Genomic DNA, 21,176 nt, shown 5'->3' with positions numbered 1-21,176 from the left:
CTAACATAATAACGACTGCCGTGTAAGATCAATGCCTTTCACACGCTCACAAACCAAAACACAGGCTTGGCAGGCCCTCAGCCACTTCGACCATCAAATAACGTTTAATGAGCCCCAGGCTGAAAAAGATTTGCTCTCAATTGGATTAGCTTCACATTGCTTAATGAAGAGAACAATGTTTACGAGTCCAGTGTGGATATCGCTCATGTGGGCTCACTTCAGCGGAGGGAAAAGCAGCAATATGGTTCATTTGCAATAGCTTGTTGAGATAGTTTTACAGTAAAGAAAACGAATTCAACGTTGAAATTTTTCATGCTCTTTAAATAGCGGCAAAAAGGTTCAGTCAACTGTCATAAAAGTAGCCATACTGACATATGGGAGGGCTAAAAATACCAAACCCACATGTGAAGTGACTGCAGTGGTCGCTGTGGAGGAGTGGGTGAACTGAAACATTTATGATATTGTATAAACAGACTGAATTGAACTAAACCGCTGAGACTTACCAGAACATATCACGCTCTGTATGTTTAGCTAATATGAGAGTGTTTTCAATATTTGGAAGCCAAATACAGACACAGACACATCGAAATCCTGCAGCTATGTCACAATGTCATACATCAGTAATAATAAGAATAAAAAAAAACTTAAAAAAGAGACATCTGTGGACTTTCTGGGCTTTCTGGTTTGCATGCGTTAGTGTCTTTTGCCATCCATCCACACTACTGGAGATCTGAAATGGACCGGCAGAGAACCAGCCTGAATCCAACATGCATAAATTATTCATTTATTTTCTTTAACACTGACATTCTTTCAACACGTACACCTGCAGAAGCACAATGTTTGTTCAGTTCTTCAAAACCACCAGTGAAGTCCGGAAGGCCTCTTTAATGTCCTATTTTAGAACCACCACATTTATCCTCCACAAGCTTTGGCACTGACCTGAGCTGAAGTCACTTTCTAATCTTTTATAGGCTGCAGGTGACAGAAAACAAGTAGACGAGGAGGATTACGATCTCTCTGGCTCTCTCACACACACACATAGTGCAGACAGGCCAAGAAATGCCGGTGCACACAGACAGGTAAGGAAATGAGACAGGCCAGCAAGTAAACACACAAGCAGACTTGGAAATTGATAAATTTCCTTCTGTAAACAGGTGGAATGATTGACGATCCGTCGCACTACCTCCAAGCCGGTTTTGACTTTTTATTAAACTACAGGCTTCAGGGAAACAGAAAGACTGAGAAAGGGAAAGACGGCCCGTCTCACAGAGGACATCTTGCTGAGAAGGTCTTACATCAACCCACAGGAAAAGCGATCCTTTGTTATGAAGCTGCCTCTGGAGACATTCATCTCATTCACACTGTGGGCAAGAAAAATAATCCATTACGTTTCAACTCGATTCATAGGTGGCCAGAGAAAATGTTATCTTCAAAAGCGGAATGAGATCATTTTTTGGCCTTATCCAAGCAGACAAACAGACAGTCACGCACACACCTTCGTCTGCTGAGAAGCCCTGGCTGTTAAATGTGCCTTGTTTTGCATCAAGTCAGTATGATAGTTCTGGTTCAGAGCGCCACGGATCACAGATCGGCAGCATTTTTCGGATCCGAGCTATTTTGGCTCTGATGGAGCCACCTTTCTCTGTCTGTAGTCACCACTCCAACGTCACCTCTTTTGCAGACTTTGTGGGTCCAGACTTACAACTCATGCAGTCCACATGCTGCCTCAAGTGGACTTTATGCAGACTTAATAAGAAATATGTAGAAGTACATGCTATAAAGGCCGCCAGACCGCCTTTTAATATTGTAGTCCATCTATCATCAGCTGATTGGACAGACAGAGATATATCTATTTCTATGACAGCAGGAATGGCCAGTTTCACCACTGAAAATGGCTGAAGTCGTAGCCTGCGGGATTGCGTGCAGCGGAGGTGAAGGGGACGGCACTGTAATCACTGCCCTTCAGAATAAAACACAGCATGCGTCCGTCTTGTCTACCTTTCGCTACAACTAGGAGATGAAGGGAATTATCCCTTTAAAAATAGACAGCTGCAGGAAAAGCTGTGTTTCACACTGATTGTTAAATTTTGCTGTTTTGCACCAGTTTTGGCTGAAAATGGGTTCCTTGTCTACTTCTGTTGTTGATCCAGTTGGACATCACCATTCCTAATCCTTTGAAGGGGATTCAGCATGAGACTGGTATGTGTGCCATCAATGCGAGCACCCCCATTGACCTTTATTCAGTCACGAGCACGGGTCAGTGAAAAGCCCCTTCCTGGCCTCCAGGTGAGGGCCCCGATTCACCAGGTGTGAGGGGGTAAATCCTTTGCAAGCTCAGACAGGCCTCAGTCCCGTCCTCCCCTGCACCTGAACACCAACACCCTGTCTTACGCAACCACACAGCATAACAAAACACTTCCTGTGTGTGGTGACACATATCCTTGGTTCTTCCTGCCCCTGCTTTGCCCCACTGACTGCATTTGAGGTTTACTTCATCTAGTCTCTGCAGCCAAATCCCTACTCCCTCTTCTCTCTGTCTCTGTCTTGCACGCACGCACACACCATGTCAAAACTGTCTGTGGGAGTATTTCCACATGAGCTGTCAGTGCCCATTGTTTCAGCGAGTCTCTAGGACACAATTCATATCAGGATAAGAGTCAGGGCTCATTCCTCCCCTCCTCCATTCTTTTCCTTCCTCTCCCATCCTGAACTGCTGAGTTGGCCTGATTCAAGCATCAACTTGTGGCCCACATGTCTGGAGACGGGGGCGAGGGTGGAAGGGAGAAGGGGAAGCATCTTCTCACGGTGCGTCTGTTTATTCCTACTGCATAGCAAGGTATAATTACTGCATATTACTTGTTATGTATTGATGTGTATGGTGTACATTGTCCCACATGCCAGTGACAACATGACACATTTTACTGAAGAGCAAGGCTTTGGGTTAAAACTTAGTTTGTTTTTCGCTCCTCCTTCCTTTCCTAAGGCATTAAAGAAAGGCATTAAAGATTTAGTACAAACATCTTAATTTCCTTTAGTATTCAATCGGTGAGCTGACTCTGAATCACACTGCAGCTGTGAGAGAGGCAAAGAAAAACATTACAACCAAATGACCAATACAAATGGCAACTGTAGAAACTCTTAGTGATTTGCTTTGATGTTAAATTAAGTTTGTAATAGCTACTGTTAAGCTCATTGCCAGCTCTGGTGATTTGTGAGATCCAATCACAAATACTTCTGGCTCCATTTTAGCCAATCAAATCACTCCAGTACATGTTATGGCTGAACAACTACCAGACTGGTGAGGGGCATGACAGCTTGTCCCATTGTTTTAGCCTCATGACCTATATATGGCTATACTCGCTCTTTTAGCTGGCTGTAACTGTTGCTTTAATTCCTCCAGCACACACACACGCACACACACGAGATACTGATGCATTAGACCACAGAAATCGAACGAGCCATTTAGTACAAACGCAAGCAAGTAAAACACTGTGGAAAAAAAGAAGCAATGCTTAAATTCAAGCATTTTCAAAGCCAGCTGCCATCACAAAAAGTCATAATGATAACTCTAAAACGCAGCCACCTTTCTTAAAAAAAAGGAAAGAAAGGAAGAAAAAAACAAGGCTTCTTATTTCGTCTGTGTGGCCTGGCCACAGGGGAAACTACCAGAGGAGTAAACAACCCCGAAGAAACAGATCAACTCCCTCTCAGCAAGCCGGGTCAGACTATTTCAAGGAAACCACACGGCAACATCTACTTAATGTGACGCATAAACATGCCTTTTTCATGCTAAATGCATGATCGCCTATTCAGCGTGAACATGCAGCATTGCATGTAATCAAGTTATTGAATGTTACACACATGAAGTAGTTTGTGCACACATGGCCTATGATTTGAATCTCTCCAAATTTAGGGATGTCGAGGTCCTACTGACCAAACAAGAAACACACACACACACATGCACAGTTTCCATCATTTTGGGGACATTGCATAGACCTGCATTCCTTTGTCCCCATAAGGAGTCCCAACAATGTCACTGTGAAGACTGATTTTTGTCTCCACAATGTGAGGAATACATGGCCACACACACACACACACACACACACACACACACACACACACACACACACACAAATCAAAGACCTTGACAGACACCCTAGTGTCCACACAGGCCAATGACACTAGAGTCCATACAGCCAAGTTTTCACAGGCTCTCGTGTGAAACACATTTAGTCCTGCATCGCGGACTGAACTTCTGACCAGGGTTGTCAAATGGGGAAAATAAATGACATCACATGCTACAAGGTCAAGCACTGCTGATTGGTTTAAATGGACAAGGAGTGTTTGTATGTTTGCAGCTTACAGTATTTATGGCATATGCACCTTCCATGTGCATCAGCAGCAGTATGCACAACAAACTCTGCTTATTTCAAAGTGGAGTTACAAAAGAAAGGGGGCTGCTAAACTTACTTGTTTATTAACTATACCTTCGGTTAGCTACCAGCAGTTAGTATGAGTTAACAGCCAAGACATCGTTACCCTAAAGTAAGCTGGACGGCTCTGAAGCCAGCTTTGCCAGTGGTGAGTGTGTTTGCTGTGGGTGAGCTGTTGAGAAGCAAAGTCAGTCCCTCCTTTGTAATTATGGACTCCCAAAATAACTCTTAGCAGAGGCAATGCTGGGTTGATGTTGTGCTAGCTACCAGGCACTTCTCAATGTGCTTAGGCCAGAAAGCTACATGTTGTCTGGCGGTGTTGATGTAGTTCTGTTGATTAGAAGATTATGAAAATGTAGAAATAGTGAGTCCTTGCACAACAGACCCGAAAAACCAGTCAGATATGGTGGGAGATTTGTGAAAGTTTACAGAACGCCAGATTGAAGGTACGATATGTGCAGCGTACGTCACAATCACACTCTTTTCAGGCCCCCGCGCTTTGATAATGTGGGGGAAACTAGGATTTCCTCAAAGGACACACATCCTTTGCTCAAACTTGCACTTGTGTTCATTACATTTCCATGTGTGAATTTGTGTGAGGGTTCCAGCGCTACACACTGAGCATGCCTGGCCTTGTCCTCCAGTAGAGCTGTAATTAAAGAGGAACTGCAGTGAGCAGACTCACAGCGAGCCGTCTCTGCACAAACCAGCAACTCCTCCCTCAAAAACCCACTAACATCCACCCAGCGTCCACACTCCCCCGCTCTCTCTAACCCCAAATCTTCACCCTCTTCCCTCACTTTGCTCATGGCTCGGTTCTAAACTTGGTCTGGGAATTTTCCACTGCATACTCTTCTTCGTCCAGTCTCAGTATGGTCTCTGTCCTGTTTGACGCGAAATCCATCCCTGCATTGTTATATATCATTTACCGGTGATGTTTAATGCTCCGCAGGTACTTTCTCTTTCTGATTAATATGCTTGTTGATGATCCCTCAACCTGCCATGCGCAGTTTATGACATCCTGGATTTACCAGAATTAGGTTCAACCACTCACACAGAATATAAGCAGACATAGATTTGAGTAATAGTTTTTTTTTCCAATTTCAGGAAATATACTGTTTTGCTTTCTTTCAGAGAGTCAGATGAGAAGATTGGTACCACTCTCATGTCTGTCTGTTAAATATGAAGCTACAGCCAGGGAATGGTTAGCTTAGCTTAGCATGAGGGCTTGAAACGGGGTCAAACAGGTATACTGGCTTTGCCCACAGATGACTAAATCCACCTGTGAACAACGATGACTAATTAACAGGCTATATGTCTCATTTGTTTAAAGCCAAGCTAGCTAATCCCAGTCATTACGCTAAGATAGGCTAATAGGCTGCTGACTGTAGCCTTAAACTGAATGGACAAATATGAGAGAGAGAGAGAGAGAGAGAGAGAGACAGAGAGAGAGAGAGAGACAGAGAGAGAGAGAGAGGAATCAATCTTCTATTACAGCAGTAAACAGCTTCAAAATACTGTAAAATCACATTGTGTAGATAAACAGATGTGTCTAAATTACAGGTCTATTCTACAAAGATAAAACAGTAAAGAATAAATAAATATTACTAAAAAGATAAAAAAAACAGCCCCATTTTGTTATAACATACAAACAACAAGACAAACAAAGAACAAAACCCCACACACAGTTGGAAATTCAAAGTCAAACATGTCACAGGATCTCATTCCACTTTCAAGCCATAAACTAAGGGAAAGAAATAAGGCAGAGAAGTATTTCGAGCTTGTTTTCTCTCTTTTGAAGGTCCATGCTGCTGAGGAGTGGCCGTGGTGGCGGTGGCGGCTTAGGAAGTTGTTTGTTTGTCCCTGAAGGACCGGCTATATTCATCACATCCAGAATTCAATTTCCAGAGCCTGCTTTTCTGGGCTTATTTAGATGCAGGAAGAGGTCAATTTCAACTCAGCCACTGAGTTTTTGCAAATCAGAGAAGTAATAACCGAAAGCCTGTCGAGGTGTGATCGCATTCCTGAATTGAGAGCAGCTGTGTGTATGCTGCCTTTTTACCAGTATGAAGAACAGTGCAAACGGCATGCTTCAGGAAATGTGCATGTCAAACACTGGAGAAAACATCTGAGCAGTTTTGTTAGAGGAATGAATTTGCTTTTTTTTTTTTTTTGTTTTGACAATTTGTGATTATAAAAAAAACCCGAAAGGGGAACATTGTTGACTCTGGGTTTGAAAAATGTTCAAATAAATCCACGAAAAGCTCATCAAATGTGACAAACAGATGAGAGAAGGAGTGCCCTGACACAGACACTCCAGTCCCCGCAATGTCTGGAAACTTCATTGTGGGGGAGCGGGGACGCAGTTCAAAGCTGGGGTCGTAAACCAAAATGAAAGCGGGGACTTAGGAAACACAAACACCAATATAGCATTCCCAAACACAACAACCCTTACAAGTTTAATTAAAACACAGGACCTCCCCCTCCCACGCCTCACCGACAGAGAGACGGGTTGGATATGTGTGTCAGCTATGATCCGGGATGCATATAAACATGTGCATGCGGTAGTCCGAAAGCAATTGTGTGCATCTTCTGCAGGGCTTCATTACAGTCAAAGCAAAAGTGGTGCAACAGCTATAAAATGACTCAGTTCACAAACACATAACAACACAAATTAGCAATGGAACAGAGTGTGTGAGCATGCTCGCATCTGGCTGCACGCTTACTATGGGTGTGGATTTGTGTTGTTTGTCCCTTTTTTTTTGTGCCAGCTGACATAATTTACAGCATCGTCCAAGCCGGTTTGCAGTCAGAGGCACAAAGAGAGGCCGCTCCCCGTCGGGCATGGCTGCTGCTGCTCAGTCTCGCTCCTGGCAGGCACCAGGCATCTCCATCACACTTTAACTATGGCTGGCATTGTCTGAAGACTCGCAGAGAAAAGGCCACACACAGGTTTTATTGAGAAGCCCACACACACTACCTAAAAGGCTTTACGGCAGAGAGACTTTCCCCTGTAGAGACGGGGATTTATTTGCTATGCCGCGGAGATGCACGGTGACACACGCTCACACACAGAGCGAGCGGGAAACATTTCCGACACCGATGAGGCCTTAAACACCTCACTTGCCTGAGATGAGGCACTTTTCCAAGGCGGTGCATTTTCCCATGCTGCTGCCCTCTGACTCAGATGCGTCATCGAAATTTCTATAGCTTACAAAAAGCTCTAATTAAAGGGTTTTTGTCTACTTCTGTACACGATATTTGCATGTGCCACCTCTGCCTGCACGGGCTTCCCCTTTTCCCCAGAAAATTCCTGTTGGCTCAGTTTGCAACAAGAGGATAACAGCCAGACCGCAGGATGGAGGTGGACTCAACCTGCCCAGTCCTCCCTCCTCCTGTCTGTCTTTCTTACTGTCAGGCTGACTCCCCACTGTCTGCCGTGGTTTTCTCCCCCTTTGCCCTTGACAATTGAGTCATGCCTGAGCTCTAATGCAAAAAGAATGAGGATCAGTCTAAGCAGCTACCTAAAACTGCATTTTTGAACAAGGACCAAGATGATCAGATGGACCGTTTTGTAAGCATCTGTCGGACAGGAATTGCACACTTTCCACTGTTGTGCTCAGGAAAAGGGAAATCGTAGCAGGGCGGAGATGTAACGAAGAAAAAAGCACAAGCGAGAGGTAAAAAAAAAAAAGAAAAAAGAAAAAAAAAAAGGAGAGATGGGTTGTAACTGACAGCTGCTGTCTTACTTTCCTTCTAGGAGCAGTAGGCAGTGTGTTGTGCAGGCCTGCTGTTTCATAGAGATCCCTTTCACTCACTTCCTCGCACAGCCTGAGGCAGCTCTCTGGTACCGAGCACAAAGACTAGAGGTAGTGGAAGTCCCAGCACAACAGACCACACTCAAGCTCACTCTTACTGACTCCGGTGCTTTGCAAAGGGGGTCACAAAAGCACACCAAGGCAACGTGATAAGGCAGTGCCTTTACATGAGCAGACCAGATCTGCTGGAACGAGGAAAAGGATGCTTTGTGCCTCTCATGGCATCCGATTGTGTGGATGCCATTCAAATTCATAATCTAGCGAACGGCATGCAAAATGCAAATGAGCCAAGAGGACAAGAGAGAAAAAGCTGCACACTGGCATGAATCAATTCTGAATTATCTAATACTAATCAAGAGATCTATTCTAATCCAGTGTCCCCAGGACTAAATCAGCTTTGTGAGGTCTGACTGGGATAAAGAGCCAACGCTAATTACTGAGGTGGCTCTTCCTCTTGTCGACATGGATCACATGCTGCAGGGTCAAAGCTTTAACCTACGGCTACCATGACTGAGCACTGGCATGTTGACACATCTGCTGCACAATCCCATTTTGTGAACAGGGCATGTGGACCAAAGTACACACAACACAGACACACACTCACGCACACACGTACACAGACTGCTCTCAGAAGCCCTCCGGCCTTGGTGTGAGAGCGGCCAGATGTGCTGACAGGGTCCCTGCAGCTGGTCAATACAACAGCATACAGACAGCGAGGAACACATCAGAGACTGTGGGCGCTGCCCACTCAGATTCTAGTGTCACTAATATTCTTGGCCTTACATGAAAATGGGACACACAGATTTAACCCTGTGGAAGAAGACGGCGCTGGTATCACATCAGTATCAGAGAGAGAAAAAAGGTTGAAATGGTGCATCCCTAAAAGGAACTCAAACAACAAATGAAAAACATGTTGGGATGAGATGGTAAACCACAGCACAGACATCTGAAACAAAAGAGTATTTGGAAATAAAACTAGAAGAAATTACATGTCTGCTTGCTTTTATCATCATTCTTTTATGAGAGGAAATAAGATATTATTAAAATTTAAGTGTATGGACTGAAAACCAGACAAAAATAACAAACACTATCCCACCAAACTTCCTCTCCATTTCGGAAACATTTGGACTGTGACCATTTCAGGCACTAGATTATGGCCATGGCAGCAGAGTTTCTGCTGCACAGACTTTCATTTTCTTCATTCTGTCTCATGCCGTCTCTTCTGCTATGACAGGACAACCATTAAGAACCAAATTCCATGCAAAACGTCTTGGAATTTATGGATGGGTTGAGCTGACCAGGGCTGCTGCTCCGAGCCAGTGTGACTGTGGTTGGGTCAGGTTTGGTTAAGGTCAAGCCTCTGCCCGTCATCCACGTCCTCCAACACCTCTATACACACCCGATAGCTCAGAATAACATTAATGTGACAATGACGCCTTCTGTTAAAAAGGGTGATGATGCTAATTTCAACCCTTATTCTCTTCTTCTTCTTCCTCTGCATGTTTTTTCCCTTTAGGAGAAATGAAGTCTGGATGTCAACACTTTCAAATGAAATGAGGCACCTTCTTTTCTGTGACTAATACACTGAAACAACTGATAAACTTTTCACTCAAGCGCTTTCAACATGCTGCATTAGCTTTCTGTTGTACTCCCTTAATAGCTCTGAGTGTAAATGACTCTCTCTATTCACAGCCTGCCAAGCTTTGCTCTGTAAACAACATTTTTTTTTTCTTTTATTTTACTGAAAAAAAAAAGAAAAAGCAAAAGAGCCAAATGTGGAAATCAGCAAAGTGCAGACAGTCAGGGCAGCCACAGAAATATAATAACGCCAGCGTTTCTTTGATCTGCAGGCAACTGTGCGGTCCAGCTTGTTGAGAAACAGCACCGGTCTGGATGTCGGCTTTAACTGGCGCAGCTGCTGTTACATTCTGCCGTTATTCTTTTTAAAATTTGTGCTGTGGTGCCACATCTCTCTTTAGTTTGGCTGATGTCGATATCTGGCCCTCTAGTTTTCGCAGGTGTGGAGAGCAGCCAGGTAGCCGGAGCTGTAAACCCCGGTGCTCGGCGTGCTAGATACGAAGGCGCGCAGACTCGACCTTGGCCTACCTCGTCTGCTCTGTTTATTTAAACTTAAAGTCCTCTGCCAAACAGGGGTCTCTTCTCTTTGTTGAAAGTTTAGTCTGTGTGCAGGCCACTGGCACTGTCTACAAAAACAACTCCGTTTTCTCCCAAAACTGAGCTTTGAGAAACGGGCCTGTGTTTTGCTTGGATCGAGCCTGTTTTTGTCTACCATTAGCATAACTGCAGGTAAAGTTTAAATCAAATTTAATACACATATCCTTACTTGAACCCTACTGTGCATAAACCACCATTAAAAACTATGATCAACATCACTGCAGCGGGGGAATTAGTAGCTTGGCACGCCTGCTGGATCGTGTGAGTTTGTCTGCCTCAAATGCCTTTCAGGCATTAACAGCCTGCATTCACAGGTCATACTCTGCTCCAAAACCGGATCTGTAGGACTACATAAGACATATTCTATCCAGTGTTTTTCACTACTAATGAGGATCATTTACATTATGTCTTTCATCTTATAAATGTAAAACACAACAGTGAAACATGGAAAATCCATTTCCTAAACTAGAATAATTACGTGGGCAGCGTTCACTCTCTCTTATCTCTGTCCTAATTTGCATCATTTTGCATGCGAGGCAGAATATGAATGAACAGTTAGTACTTGCAGCAGCTGCACTAGCAGCAGTAATTTCTCTAGATAAAAAATACCATAAACCTCTACAAAAAGTCCAAGCTGAGTGTGTTGAACATGCCTCTGATCAGCAGGGTTGTGCTCTAAATCACATACTTTTTATTTTTATTTTCAGTACATGCTGCAGTTGCCCTTACATAATACACACTGTTGCATGCAGTATGCATACAGTGTGGACATGCTTGAACTTTGATCCTCCTGCTCATACATCCATCGCAGTCCATAGTGCTAGTAGTGCATAGTGCTAGTGCTGGTTGCATTTTGCAATCTGCAAAATGTAACCAGAACCAGTAGGACATCGAGGTATTTCTGACATACTGCATTTGACATCCTTTACAAATGTGGAACCAAGTGTATTAAACTAAAAGCTCATTAAACACAAGTGTCCTGGACTTACAATGTCCTGTGTTGTCCTCTGTACAAACACGTAGAAGCTCACACAGCAATTTAAAGGCAGAAATGTGCATGTGGACTCCCCAACCTAGCATCAATCATCAGTTGACCACACATGACTGAACCGCTACAATCGCACACACCCACTCACTGGACCAGACAAGGAGGCCACCTCCGCATACAGAGCTGGTTCCCTCCACTCCTCTTCCCATCACTTGCTCGCCCCTCCCCCACCCGGATGAGAAATGTAAAAGTGTCCCAGTACAAAACTTGTCTCCCCTGTCCCTATTTACATACCGGTCACTCAATAGAAAACATAATTATTTAACCCGTGCAAACATCCCTGCACGGCTCGATGGTCCAAGATCCAAGTTTACTCTGCATCTAATTTTTGTGTGTTAATCATTATATTACAAACAGACCGCCTGTGGTTTCAGTTCTTATGTAAACAATTTAACGGAAAGGCTCCTCTCTACTGTGGGCACAGCCAGATTCATGACATTTTCTGGTTTTGAACACAACAACTCAATTAGCATTCTAATGGAGTGCATCCCGCTAAAGTGAAATATATCCAAATTGAAAAATGTTACAGCTCAATGCACCGACTAATAGTTTTGCCATGCTGACAAAGTAATATTTGCTATGCAGCTGCAAAAGAGCGCTCCTTTAGAGGATCATCTCTTAAGAGGATATACTGCTAATACTGCTGCTAATACGGCTGAATTGTCTAAATTAGGCTACTTTCAAGCCTGTGGAAGTTGTTAATAAAGTCGAATGATTAATAAAAGCAAACAACTTCATGTTCAGTAGCAAAATGAGCCCTGACAGAGTATCTCCACCTAAAACTGTGCACAGACACAACCAATAAAAATTACTCTGGAGTTACTCCAAGAGGGCCAGAGGCAACGTTGAGGTTTAACTGACAACTTGAAACTGCGACGGTGCCTTTGTCCTTTTTTGTGAGTGACTCTGCTGTCATATGTATTAAATATCAGCGGATTTCCTGGTTCAGAACACAGGAGTCCTCAGTTAACTTCCCCTTGCTTGGCCTGGAGATGAATACCGTGCAATCATTTGCACTGAGACGTCATTACGTATTGTTCGGAATAAACCACAAAGTGTATGCCTGTTCTGTAGGTGAAGACATCATTAGACAAGCTGGCATCATTCCCCACAGGGAGTAACAGGTATCATTTGAAGGATTATTGTGGTATTGCCACACAACTGCTGCACGTGCTCAAGTGATTTTACCAACAATGGCGATCTAAGCCCGGAAGGAGGGTGTCAGGTAGATAAAAGAGACACACACACACACAAACGTTAGAATATCTATTGTTAGATCGAGAAAGTACACACACATCAACAAACATGGCCAGTCACAGGGACTTGTCTCAGGTCTGATCTCGGGGTGGAGGTGAGGGTCTGTCTTACTGATCTAGGGTATTAGTCAAGCAGTGCAGGAGAGCACCTGCACACCCAGATGCATCACTGCAGTTTTATTTTTTCTTTCTTCTTCTTCGACCTTCTCCCACTCTTATTCAGTAGAACATTTCTTCTTCTTTGTGTTGTCACATCCCTGTGAAAGGCCAGTCCAGTTTGAATTACACAGAATGTCCCTACTGTGTCAGAGGGGTGAGTCACAGTGCCTTTATATGTGTGTGAAGTCTTTCATCTGGGGTGGTCTGCTGACCGAGACTGAGACCATACATCGGAGACCTGGACTAACAGGCTGGCACTGACTGATACCGTCATTATCACACTTTCTCGAGCATGTGCAGTACTGAGTGCAGGGCAGCTCTTCTGAGACAGGAGGTACTCACAGTCAAACACACACACCTCTTTGTCTTGTGACTAACAATAGACTGCAGTGAGGCTTAAGATGCTCAGACTGCTTCAGTGTCAGTCACAGCAGTGCACATGACCACGTAACCGTGTTTACGCCACAACAACACTGCACAGGCATTTCATGAGAGCCACCACATCTGTCCTACAACAAGGGTCAGTTCCTCTGGTGCTTTCTGGCATTTTTCTATCAGGTATTCTGGAGAGTGACAGAGCGGGAAACTGGGACAGGAAAGGGAAACAACCCGTCTCATATAGCAGGAATAACACAGTTGGATGTAAAGGATATGGATGGATATGAGTGACATTTCACAGCAAAAGCCAGGAGTGGAATCCTTACATCTGTGCGTTTGAACCAGGACACAATTTACGGGTTTCGTGAATGAACTACGACATTATTTAACATGACTTAACAATGTGTTAAATGATGCATTAATATGCTTTAATTTAGAGTGTGCAAACATTGTGAGCTCAAGGTTTGGAGTTGGCCGTCTGGGTTAAAATAATCTCTAAACCTCTGCTAAGATCATAAAAAAATATAAAGAATCAGGGGAAAGAGCATCCATTTCACACAGCAAAAGTTACAGATAATAAGAAAAAAGTTACCCTATCCTGAAAAGCTAGTTAATTAACAATCCAAACTTTGATTTTTATGTCTCACATCTTTGGCAGATGTCTTATCAGCCAGTGCACAATGAGCTAATTCAGCTCCAAACATATGAGCTCTCAAGGCACTGAATCACACAATGGAGGAGTCTGCTGGGGCCTCTTGAATATCCGAACCCTATTTCTTGCAAGAAATCTGCAACAAGATAATTCGCCGCACTGCGGCTAGCTTTTGTTTTTGAACCACTGGACGACAATTAAAACAATACCCTGGAGTGTACATGTTCATTAAACAACCGAGCGAGGGACATTCCAAGAAGGATTGAGGGAATGAATAGATGTGAATGGTGATAGATTCATTTGTATGCTTGCTGGCTGGCTGGCAGTCAGTCAAAACCCACTCCAGAGTTGGGATCAATGTGAGAGAAAGATGGGAGAGAGAGAGGGACTAGGACTAGTTCCCATTCAGGGTACCGCGGTGTTGTCTTTGGACAAATACACACTCACACGCACCCACACACACAAACGGAGGGAGCTCAGTAAGGAGTCTCTCTTTCATGCAGATCTTTTGTCTCTCAGTAATGTCTGGTATGCCGGGATACAGGCTTTGCTCAATGACCTGATTTCTATGGGGCTGCTGAGGCACCGGCCTGTGCGTATGTGTGCGTGCATGTGTGTGCTTGTGTGTGTGATCATCTGCCTGCGAGCCCTTCCTTTGGATAAGACACAGGACTTAGCCAGGCAGACAGACACAGACTGAGACAGATCTAGCCAATAAGAAGGCAGGAAACACACACACACACACACACACACACACACACACAGAGAAAAGCCTTGCATGAGGTAAACAAAAAGGCCTTGAGTTCCCATAGCGGGAGGAAAAACATAATTGGATGAGGAAATATTCTGTGGGGAAACTTCATTCAAGTCAGCACGATAATTGCAGCCCAAAACACAGTTACTGCAATAGCTGATTGTTTTATAGGTTTACCAGTTGCAGGATATTTGAAAATCCAATATCCATCCAGCAGTCAAACAAAGACACTGCTGGAGAAAAGGACTGCTGAGCATTTTTAGACTCAGTCAGCTTGACTTCTGCTGTATAATGAATATAAGAAAAAGCCAGGGGAAGCACTTCTTTCCTCACACAACCTACCTTGTCTCTGTATGAAGATCCTAAGCAGTGGATGAGCCGTCGACACCGCCTTGCAGAAGTTGTCATCGTTGTTGATTGGCAGCAAATCACCATGGATGTCAGCGTAGCCAATCATCACCTCCATATTGGCGATGCGGTGAATGTGCAGAATGAGCTTGTAAAACTCCTCAAACTTGCCGGGCTTGACCCGGTCCACAGAGAACCGGCGAAACTCTGCCCCATACTGCAAGGGAAAGAAGATCAAAAGAGAGAGGCCATTAAAAGGGACAGTTACTGGGACAAGCAAACAGGAAGAGGAAACCGGGATGTCCGACCTCATGCACTTATCTAAACCATCTGAGTGGCACACATAAACTAACGGGGTGGATGTCTGCTGAGCTCTGTCACAGCTGTGGTCATGACCTTATGTAAAAAGTGACATAGAGGAAAGTGTTCTTCAAATATCCTCAAATAAAGAAATATCATTGTTCAAATATTTGCATATTACACTCCTTTCGAGTACTCAAGAGATGATTGCAATGATTAGTCGAGTGAAACAAAATCTGCAATTTTTGAGCAAAATTGATGAACACTTGCTCGATCAAGGTTCTCTAATGTTAAAATTTTCTATTTTTTTTTTATGGTATTACATTACAGTAAACTGTAGGGGGTCTGGGCTGTTGGTCAGACAAGAGCAAACGATTGAATTGTCCGCAGATTAATTGATAAGGCTTTACAAAACCCGCACCACGCTAGCTGCTCTTCCCTGTTTCGAATGTTTATGCTATGTTAAGCTAAGTTAGGTGGCTACTGGCTGTATCCTTACACTGAATGAATAGATTAAAAGTGGTATCAATCTCATCTAATGCTAGTTAATTAGTGAGCATTAAGTTTTTTTTTCATTACCTTTGGATAGAACCAGGCTGGCTGTTTCCCCATATTTCTAGTATTAATGCTAACTCGCTGCTGGTGCTAGCTTCATATTTAGCCACAAACATCAGAGTGGTATCAATCTTCTAATCTAACAATTTCCAAGAAAATAAATGCACGTATTTCCCACAGGGGGAACGGAGAGTGACTGTTGTCAAGGCCGTCCACCACTGCCCAAATTGATCACAAGATGAGATGCATCAAGATCGGGGTGGCTAACCACCTCTGCTAACAAACCCTGGAGAGCACACAAACATCATAGCACAACAAAAACAAATGTCAGCGACACATCACATGTAGCTCTGACCACGACAACAGCAGGAAAAGGGAAGGAGGCTGTTCTACAATGGAACAATACAGGTAGATGAGTAAACTGTCCCAGCATACATGAATGACAGCGACAGGCAGCCCAACCTCCCGCCCACCGTTTACACACAAGAGCACAGACTTGAACAATTGTGGTACAGCTTTCCCGGCTAGGTCACAGATCCACCAATGAGAGCACGGCTGAGGTCACGGTGGGGTCATCATGTGACTCACAGACAAGAATGGACAAGAGGGGGAGAGACGCAACCGGGGCACAAAAGCACAGCTCGAAAAACCACAACAACACACAACCACTGCAGCACTGGTGTCTGAATCACAGCGGTAATTTGTAGACTAAGGTGCTTTTGGTTAGTGTAATCATCAGTTCACACAGGAGGGAAGCTGAGGAGGAGAGGGGAGAGATGATCATGGAGCAGGAGGAGGAGGAGGAGGTGGGAGGGAGAGGAAAAGTGCTGACAGGGTAGCAGCAGAGAGTAGCAGTATACTGACTGGGAGGAGAGAAGAAGAGCAGGGGGATACATTAACCAGCTCTGTAATTAGAAGACGACAGATGAATTTAAGAGGAGGCGTGTTAGGGGACTGAGGGGATGCCAGGCGAGAGCGCAGTTTGTTGCACACACATGTGAACCTGCATTTTGAAAAGCGCCCGACTTGGGTTCCAGCTATTAAAACTCGACCTACATCTGAACATGACGCGAGAAGTTGACAAACAGGTTCGTCAGTGCTCAGCGTGTGTACTTAACATTCGGGAAAGTGAAACCTATACATGAATTAAGTGTGATTAACACTGAAAGACTTCAACACGCTTGACTTGCCAAGATGATGATCATACTTGTGCATATCAGTGGGCTCCGTCACTGCCCTGAACGTGGATGTTCTCTTGGCGCGGCGCCTCGTGATCAATCTGAACAATCTGTCTTCTCGAGCAGAACTCGGCCCTGCGGTGTGAGCAAGTCTCAACAGGGCGCGATTAATCACAAGCCTCCAAGTTAAACCCCAACCTAAGAATACATCACTACAAACGTGACATCACCTGTCCTCCTGGCCTATCAGGGCAGAGTGATGCCAACAGGTTGGGACACGTCTGTGGACGCTAAACTCCGACACACTGGAGAAAATGGAACATAGCGTGTCTTTGTCCTTACTTAATACCCTGTAAGCTAGGGACAACTCACCTGAGAAATCGCCTGGAATATTAGGAGATTAACCGATAAATATGCATCTTCATCGGCAAAAAGACCGAGGGTGGAACACACCAGGCCTCAAAGTGAGATTTTCTGCTTGAAATTTTGGATTAATTAAAGTGGGGGCAGAGGGAGTGAAACAAAAACAATCCCACCCCACCCCCTCCGCCCCCACGCACTCTCTCTGTCTCTGATAAGAGCTCAGAGTGAGTGAAACCAGCTCCTGGCCGAGGCTCCACGACAGGCAGCCAGACACCTCCAGCGTTATCCCTGATAGGCTTATCACTGGAACAGTTTCCCCTGAGAAAAGCAAACGCTAAGCAGTGAGAACAGGCACATAACATGCACCACGCTCAACTATACAGACAACAAACACACCGATATCACCCCGTGGGAGTCTAGTGAATCTGAGTGATGGGTTAAGTTGACTTTAGGACAGGACTTTTTTTTTTTTTTCCTAAAATGTTAACTGTCATATCAGGCTGTACGGAAGAGCTCATACTGGTCAGAGGATATCTATAAATGCTACGTCAAAGGCAGCTGGACTTCCTACAGTAAGTCCTGTTCCCTTCGACTTAGCACTGCCAGATAACTAGTGCTTATTGTGAAGCTGAAAATGTTTCTAAGTAATAAGACTGAAGGTTCAGTTTCAATGTGCTCATCAGACACAAGGACAGCAGGATAGATAAATTACATTTTAAGAACTGGACGTACGATGAACTGCTGTTAGGATTTGCTAGAATCTGCTCGTTTCCATCATCAGGGCCTCTCTGCAACCAGCTGCACTGGATTCAACCCTCCCTGGATTCATTTTGTACATTTCACTTTTCTGGAAACCACCTGAGATGAGTCTCTCTGTATTTCTGCCTTTTTAGCTTGCAGCACGTCGCAGGCTGAACTAGAAGCGGTGTGTTCAGGAAATTCTTAATTGTTGCTTTTACACATTTAGAGATCAACTCTAGAGTAGTGCAGCACATATTCAAATACTCTCTACACATATTCTTTTCTACACATATTCAAATACTCCATACTATCATTCAGGTTTAATCAGCTGACACTCAGCTAAATGTTCTAGATTACAGGTTAGCAGCCCTACATGTGTCACTGGGAGGGGATGTGATGTGAAACTGAACCTGGTCATTTTGCTCTGCTAAAAGTAGAACAAATGTGACGTAGTAAGAGTGCTGAGTTATATCTGATCCAAAAAGGGAAACATGTGACGTCGTGTGACAGTGAGTCAGCGCTGCAGTGACGTGAAACCTGCCCGTTCCAGCCGAGCAGCTCCTGGCTTGTCAGTCCCACCCATGAACCCTCTGTGGTGGTGACCACTCCTGTCCCGGTGGAACAAACACGAAACCCACCCTGCCCCGAAACAAAAAAAAACAACACTACCCTCTGATGATGTATGCATAAGTATCCTGGAATAGATGCGCCCCATCCTTTTCTTTTTCCACCCACCATCCCTGTATCTGTTATCCCTCTCACTCCCAGGTCACAGCCCCACCGCCCGGCTCAGCGTGGGCAGCCATTCGCCCCATCTCAATCTGGCATGTCAACTGTCACCCAGGAGCTCATCCTTCATATATGTGCCAACACACTTAAGTCTGCTGGCATGTGTAAACACATTGCATGAATACCAGTCCAGATTGTCACCACGTTAATGGAATTTTTGAGGAGAAATGCTGGTTAGCCTACAGGAAGCCCTTGAGAGGCTGTGGCAAAATGTTAAATAGTTCAGTGTTCAGTCTGTGGTCAGGGTTGGACACAGTGCCATGTGTTTATCTGGGATGATTTTCACTATGGCCACATGCTCTATAACTGTTGTCAAGCCTGCACCAAACTACAGAATTAAAAACACACCTTTTCTAACAACGCAGGTCTAATATTAATGACAAAATTCACGTGATGTCTGTTCACATGTTGCATGAATTTGTGGACTCCATTACACAAGCCCAAAATTGGTAGATAGCTGTGGTCATTTACTTTGTGGTTAACTTAATTTATGCGGCTATCAGCCTCTCACAAACTACTCAAAACAATGAGGAGGCTGAAACTATGCGGCGCAAAAGCGGCAGTGAACGCAACTAATGTTGCAAAAACATCCGATTCAACAGATAAAAACATCCTTATTGTTACAAATATCTAAAGCCAGGTTGTTGGGAAACGATGTCAAACCAGTTTCTTTATTTCCCATCAGCTTCGTGTCAGTGAGGGAAAGAGCCAAATCAGCACAATCTGCACGGTCAGAAGTAAAAGAGGGGAATAATCAGCGCAAACTGCAGGAACATGCAGAAAAGTGGCGCATCCAGCTCCTGTTTGTTGGACTAGATACGAGCTTTGTCGCCGAGAGGAGAAAATGTGTGCGGTTAGCTGCAGACAGTTTGTCCGACCAGCTCCAGCTTCGCTCCGGGACGACCATGTGAACTCGTAATTTTCTCCCCAAGCCCCAAGACCCTCCAAATCACAGCCCCGCAGCACTCACCTTGCTTTTCACCTCCACGGCGTTACAATCCGCAGTCCGCAGAGGTTGAGACTTGTTAAAGCTCCGATTCATTTTTTTGTGTGTGGTTGCAGTTTAAAAAAAAAAAAAAAAAAAAAAAAAGTTGAGCCGCCTTTGCCCGCAGAAAGAGGGGCTCTGGTCCCGGGGTTTCTGCCGTGAAATCCTTCTGCTTCTTCTTTGGTGGAGGAGTTCGTGTTTTCTTTACTTTGTTTCACCTCCTTTTTTCAACGTGTTCCGCCAGATAGGAGCGAGGACTTTACCAGACGACAGGAGGTGAGCAACTCGCCGCGTTGACTTGGGAGTGTGAGTTAAGTTTTGAAATGACATCAGCCCTCCTAAAAAAAAAATGGGATCCAATGAGGCCTTCACTGACCGCTCGGAATCCCCAGCGTAAATGTAAAAGTAAATGGATAAATGTATTATTAGGCTCCAAATAATTTATCTCAATAAATCTTTTAAAAAGTGTCGGACTTCTTCCTCTCCCTCATCACACCTTGGCATCTTAGGTGAAGTATTAAAGAAAATAAAGTAAATCACGGTTAATCATATGTCACCAAGCATCTTTTGATGAATGTGGAGCTTATATTTGACAAGACCGGCCTAATTAACCAATAAGAGACAATTCATAAACTCTCCCAGTCCTTTCCTTACTTTATTATTATTGTTTTATTTTTGGTTGTTTGTGACGCTAATGTCACTAATATCTATACGTTGCATTTCCTGCAGCACCTGAAGGTAGCACCACGCTGCACTGGTCCTCCAGTGCGCCAGAGGACGCATTTCTTAACATAAACGTTTTCAAAGCTTCTAGTTAAAAAGATAGTTAATTATAATGGAAGATGGTGTAAATTGGAATTAATTAGAGCACTGATCCCCACATAAATCTTATTTTAAGTTTGTTGAAGTTTAGCATCACGACCAAAACCTGTGCTGGAGCATCAAAGCAAGCATGCAAGTCTGATATTGTGTTTTTCCCCGTCTGCAGGGCTGAGAGAGGCAGGGCAACACACAGTAATCGGTTCCTATTGTGTCATTACAACTCATGCAGCTGAGCTTATTACTATTCATACAATTTAGGCCATTAGGATCTGTGGCCTACGAGGACCTCAGCCTAATTTCCCCAAGTGTCCTCACTTTCTTTAGTCATCCTCTCAACACTAGTGGTATGTTATCTCTTCAACTGCACCCAAAAATTCTGTCATGCATATGCAGATGTATCCATCTGATTAGAACAGATCATT

The 21,176-nt window shown here is 44.2% G+C and overlaps 1 protein-coding gene across 1 annotated transcript in view; it reads right to left on the bottom strand.

The window, feature by feature from the left end:
• The window catches only part of pard6gb (par-6 family cell polarity regulator gamma b), a 31,697-nt gene extending 11,441 nt beyond the window's left edge, over nucleotides 1–20,256 (bottom strand). Inside the window, exons 1-2 of the mRNA XM_076754247.1 lie at nucleotides 19,918–20,256; nucleotides 15,016–15,238 (exon numbers count right to left, since the gene is read on the bottom strand). Of these exons, the coding sequence (XP_076610362.1) occupies nucleotides 15,016–15,238; nucleotides 19,918–19,989 (295 nt within the window). The 5' untranslated portion in view covers nucleotides 19,990–20,256. The remainder of the gene's footprint in view (nucleotides 1–15,015; nucleotides 15,239–19,917) is intronic.
• Nucleotides 20,257–21,176: the final 920 nt, after the last annotated feature.

This window comes from Chaetodon auriga, chromosome 17 (genome assembly GCF_051107435.1).
Source record: "Chaetodon auriga isolate fChaAug3 chromosome 17, fChaAug3.hap1, whole genome shotgun sequence".
In the NCBI taxonomy this organism is placed as follows: domain Eukaryota; kingdom Metazoa; phylum Chordata; class Actinopteri; order Chaetodontiformes; family Chaetodontidae; genus Chaetodon; species Chaetodon auriga.
The sequence above is the reverse complement of the archived record's forward strand: the minus strand, read 5'-3'. Positions and strand labels throughout refer to the sequence as shown.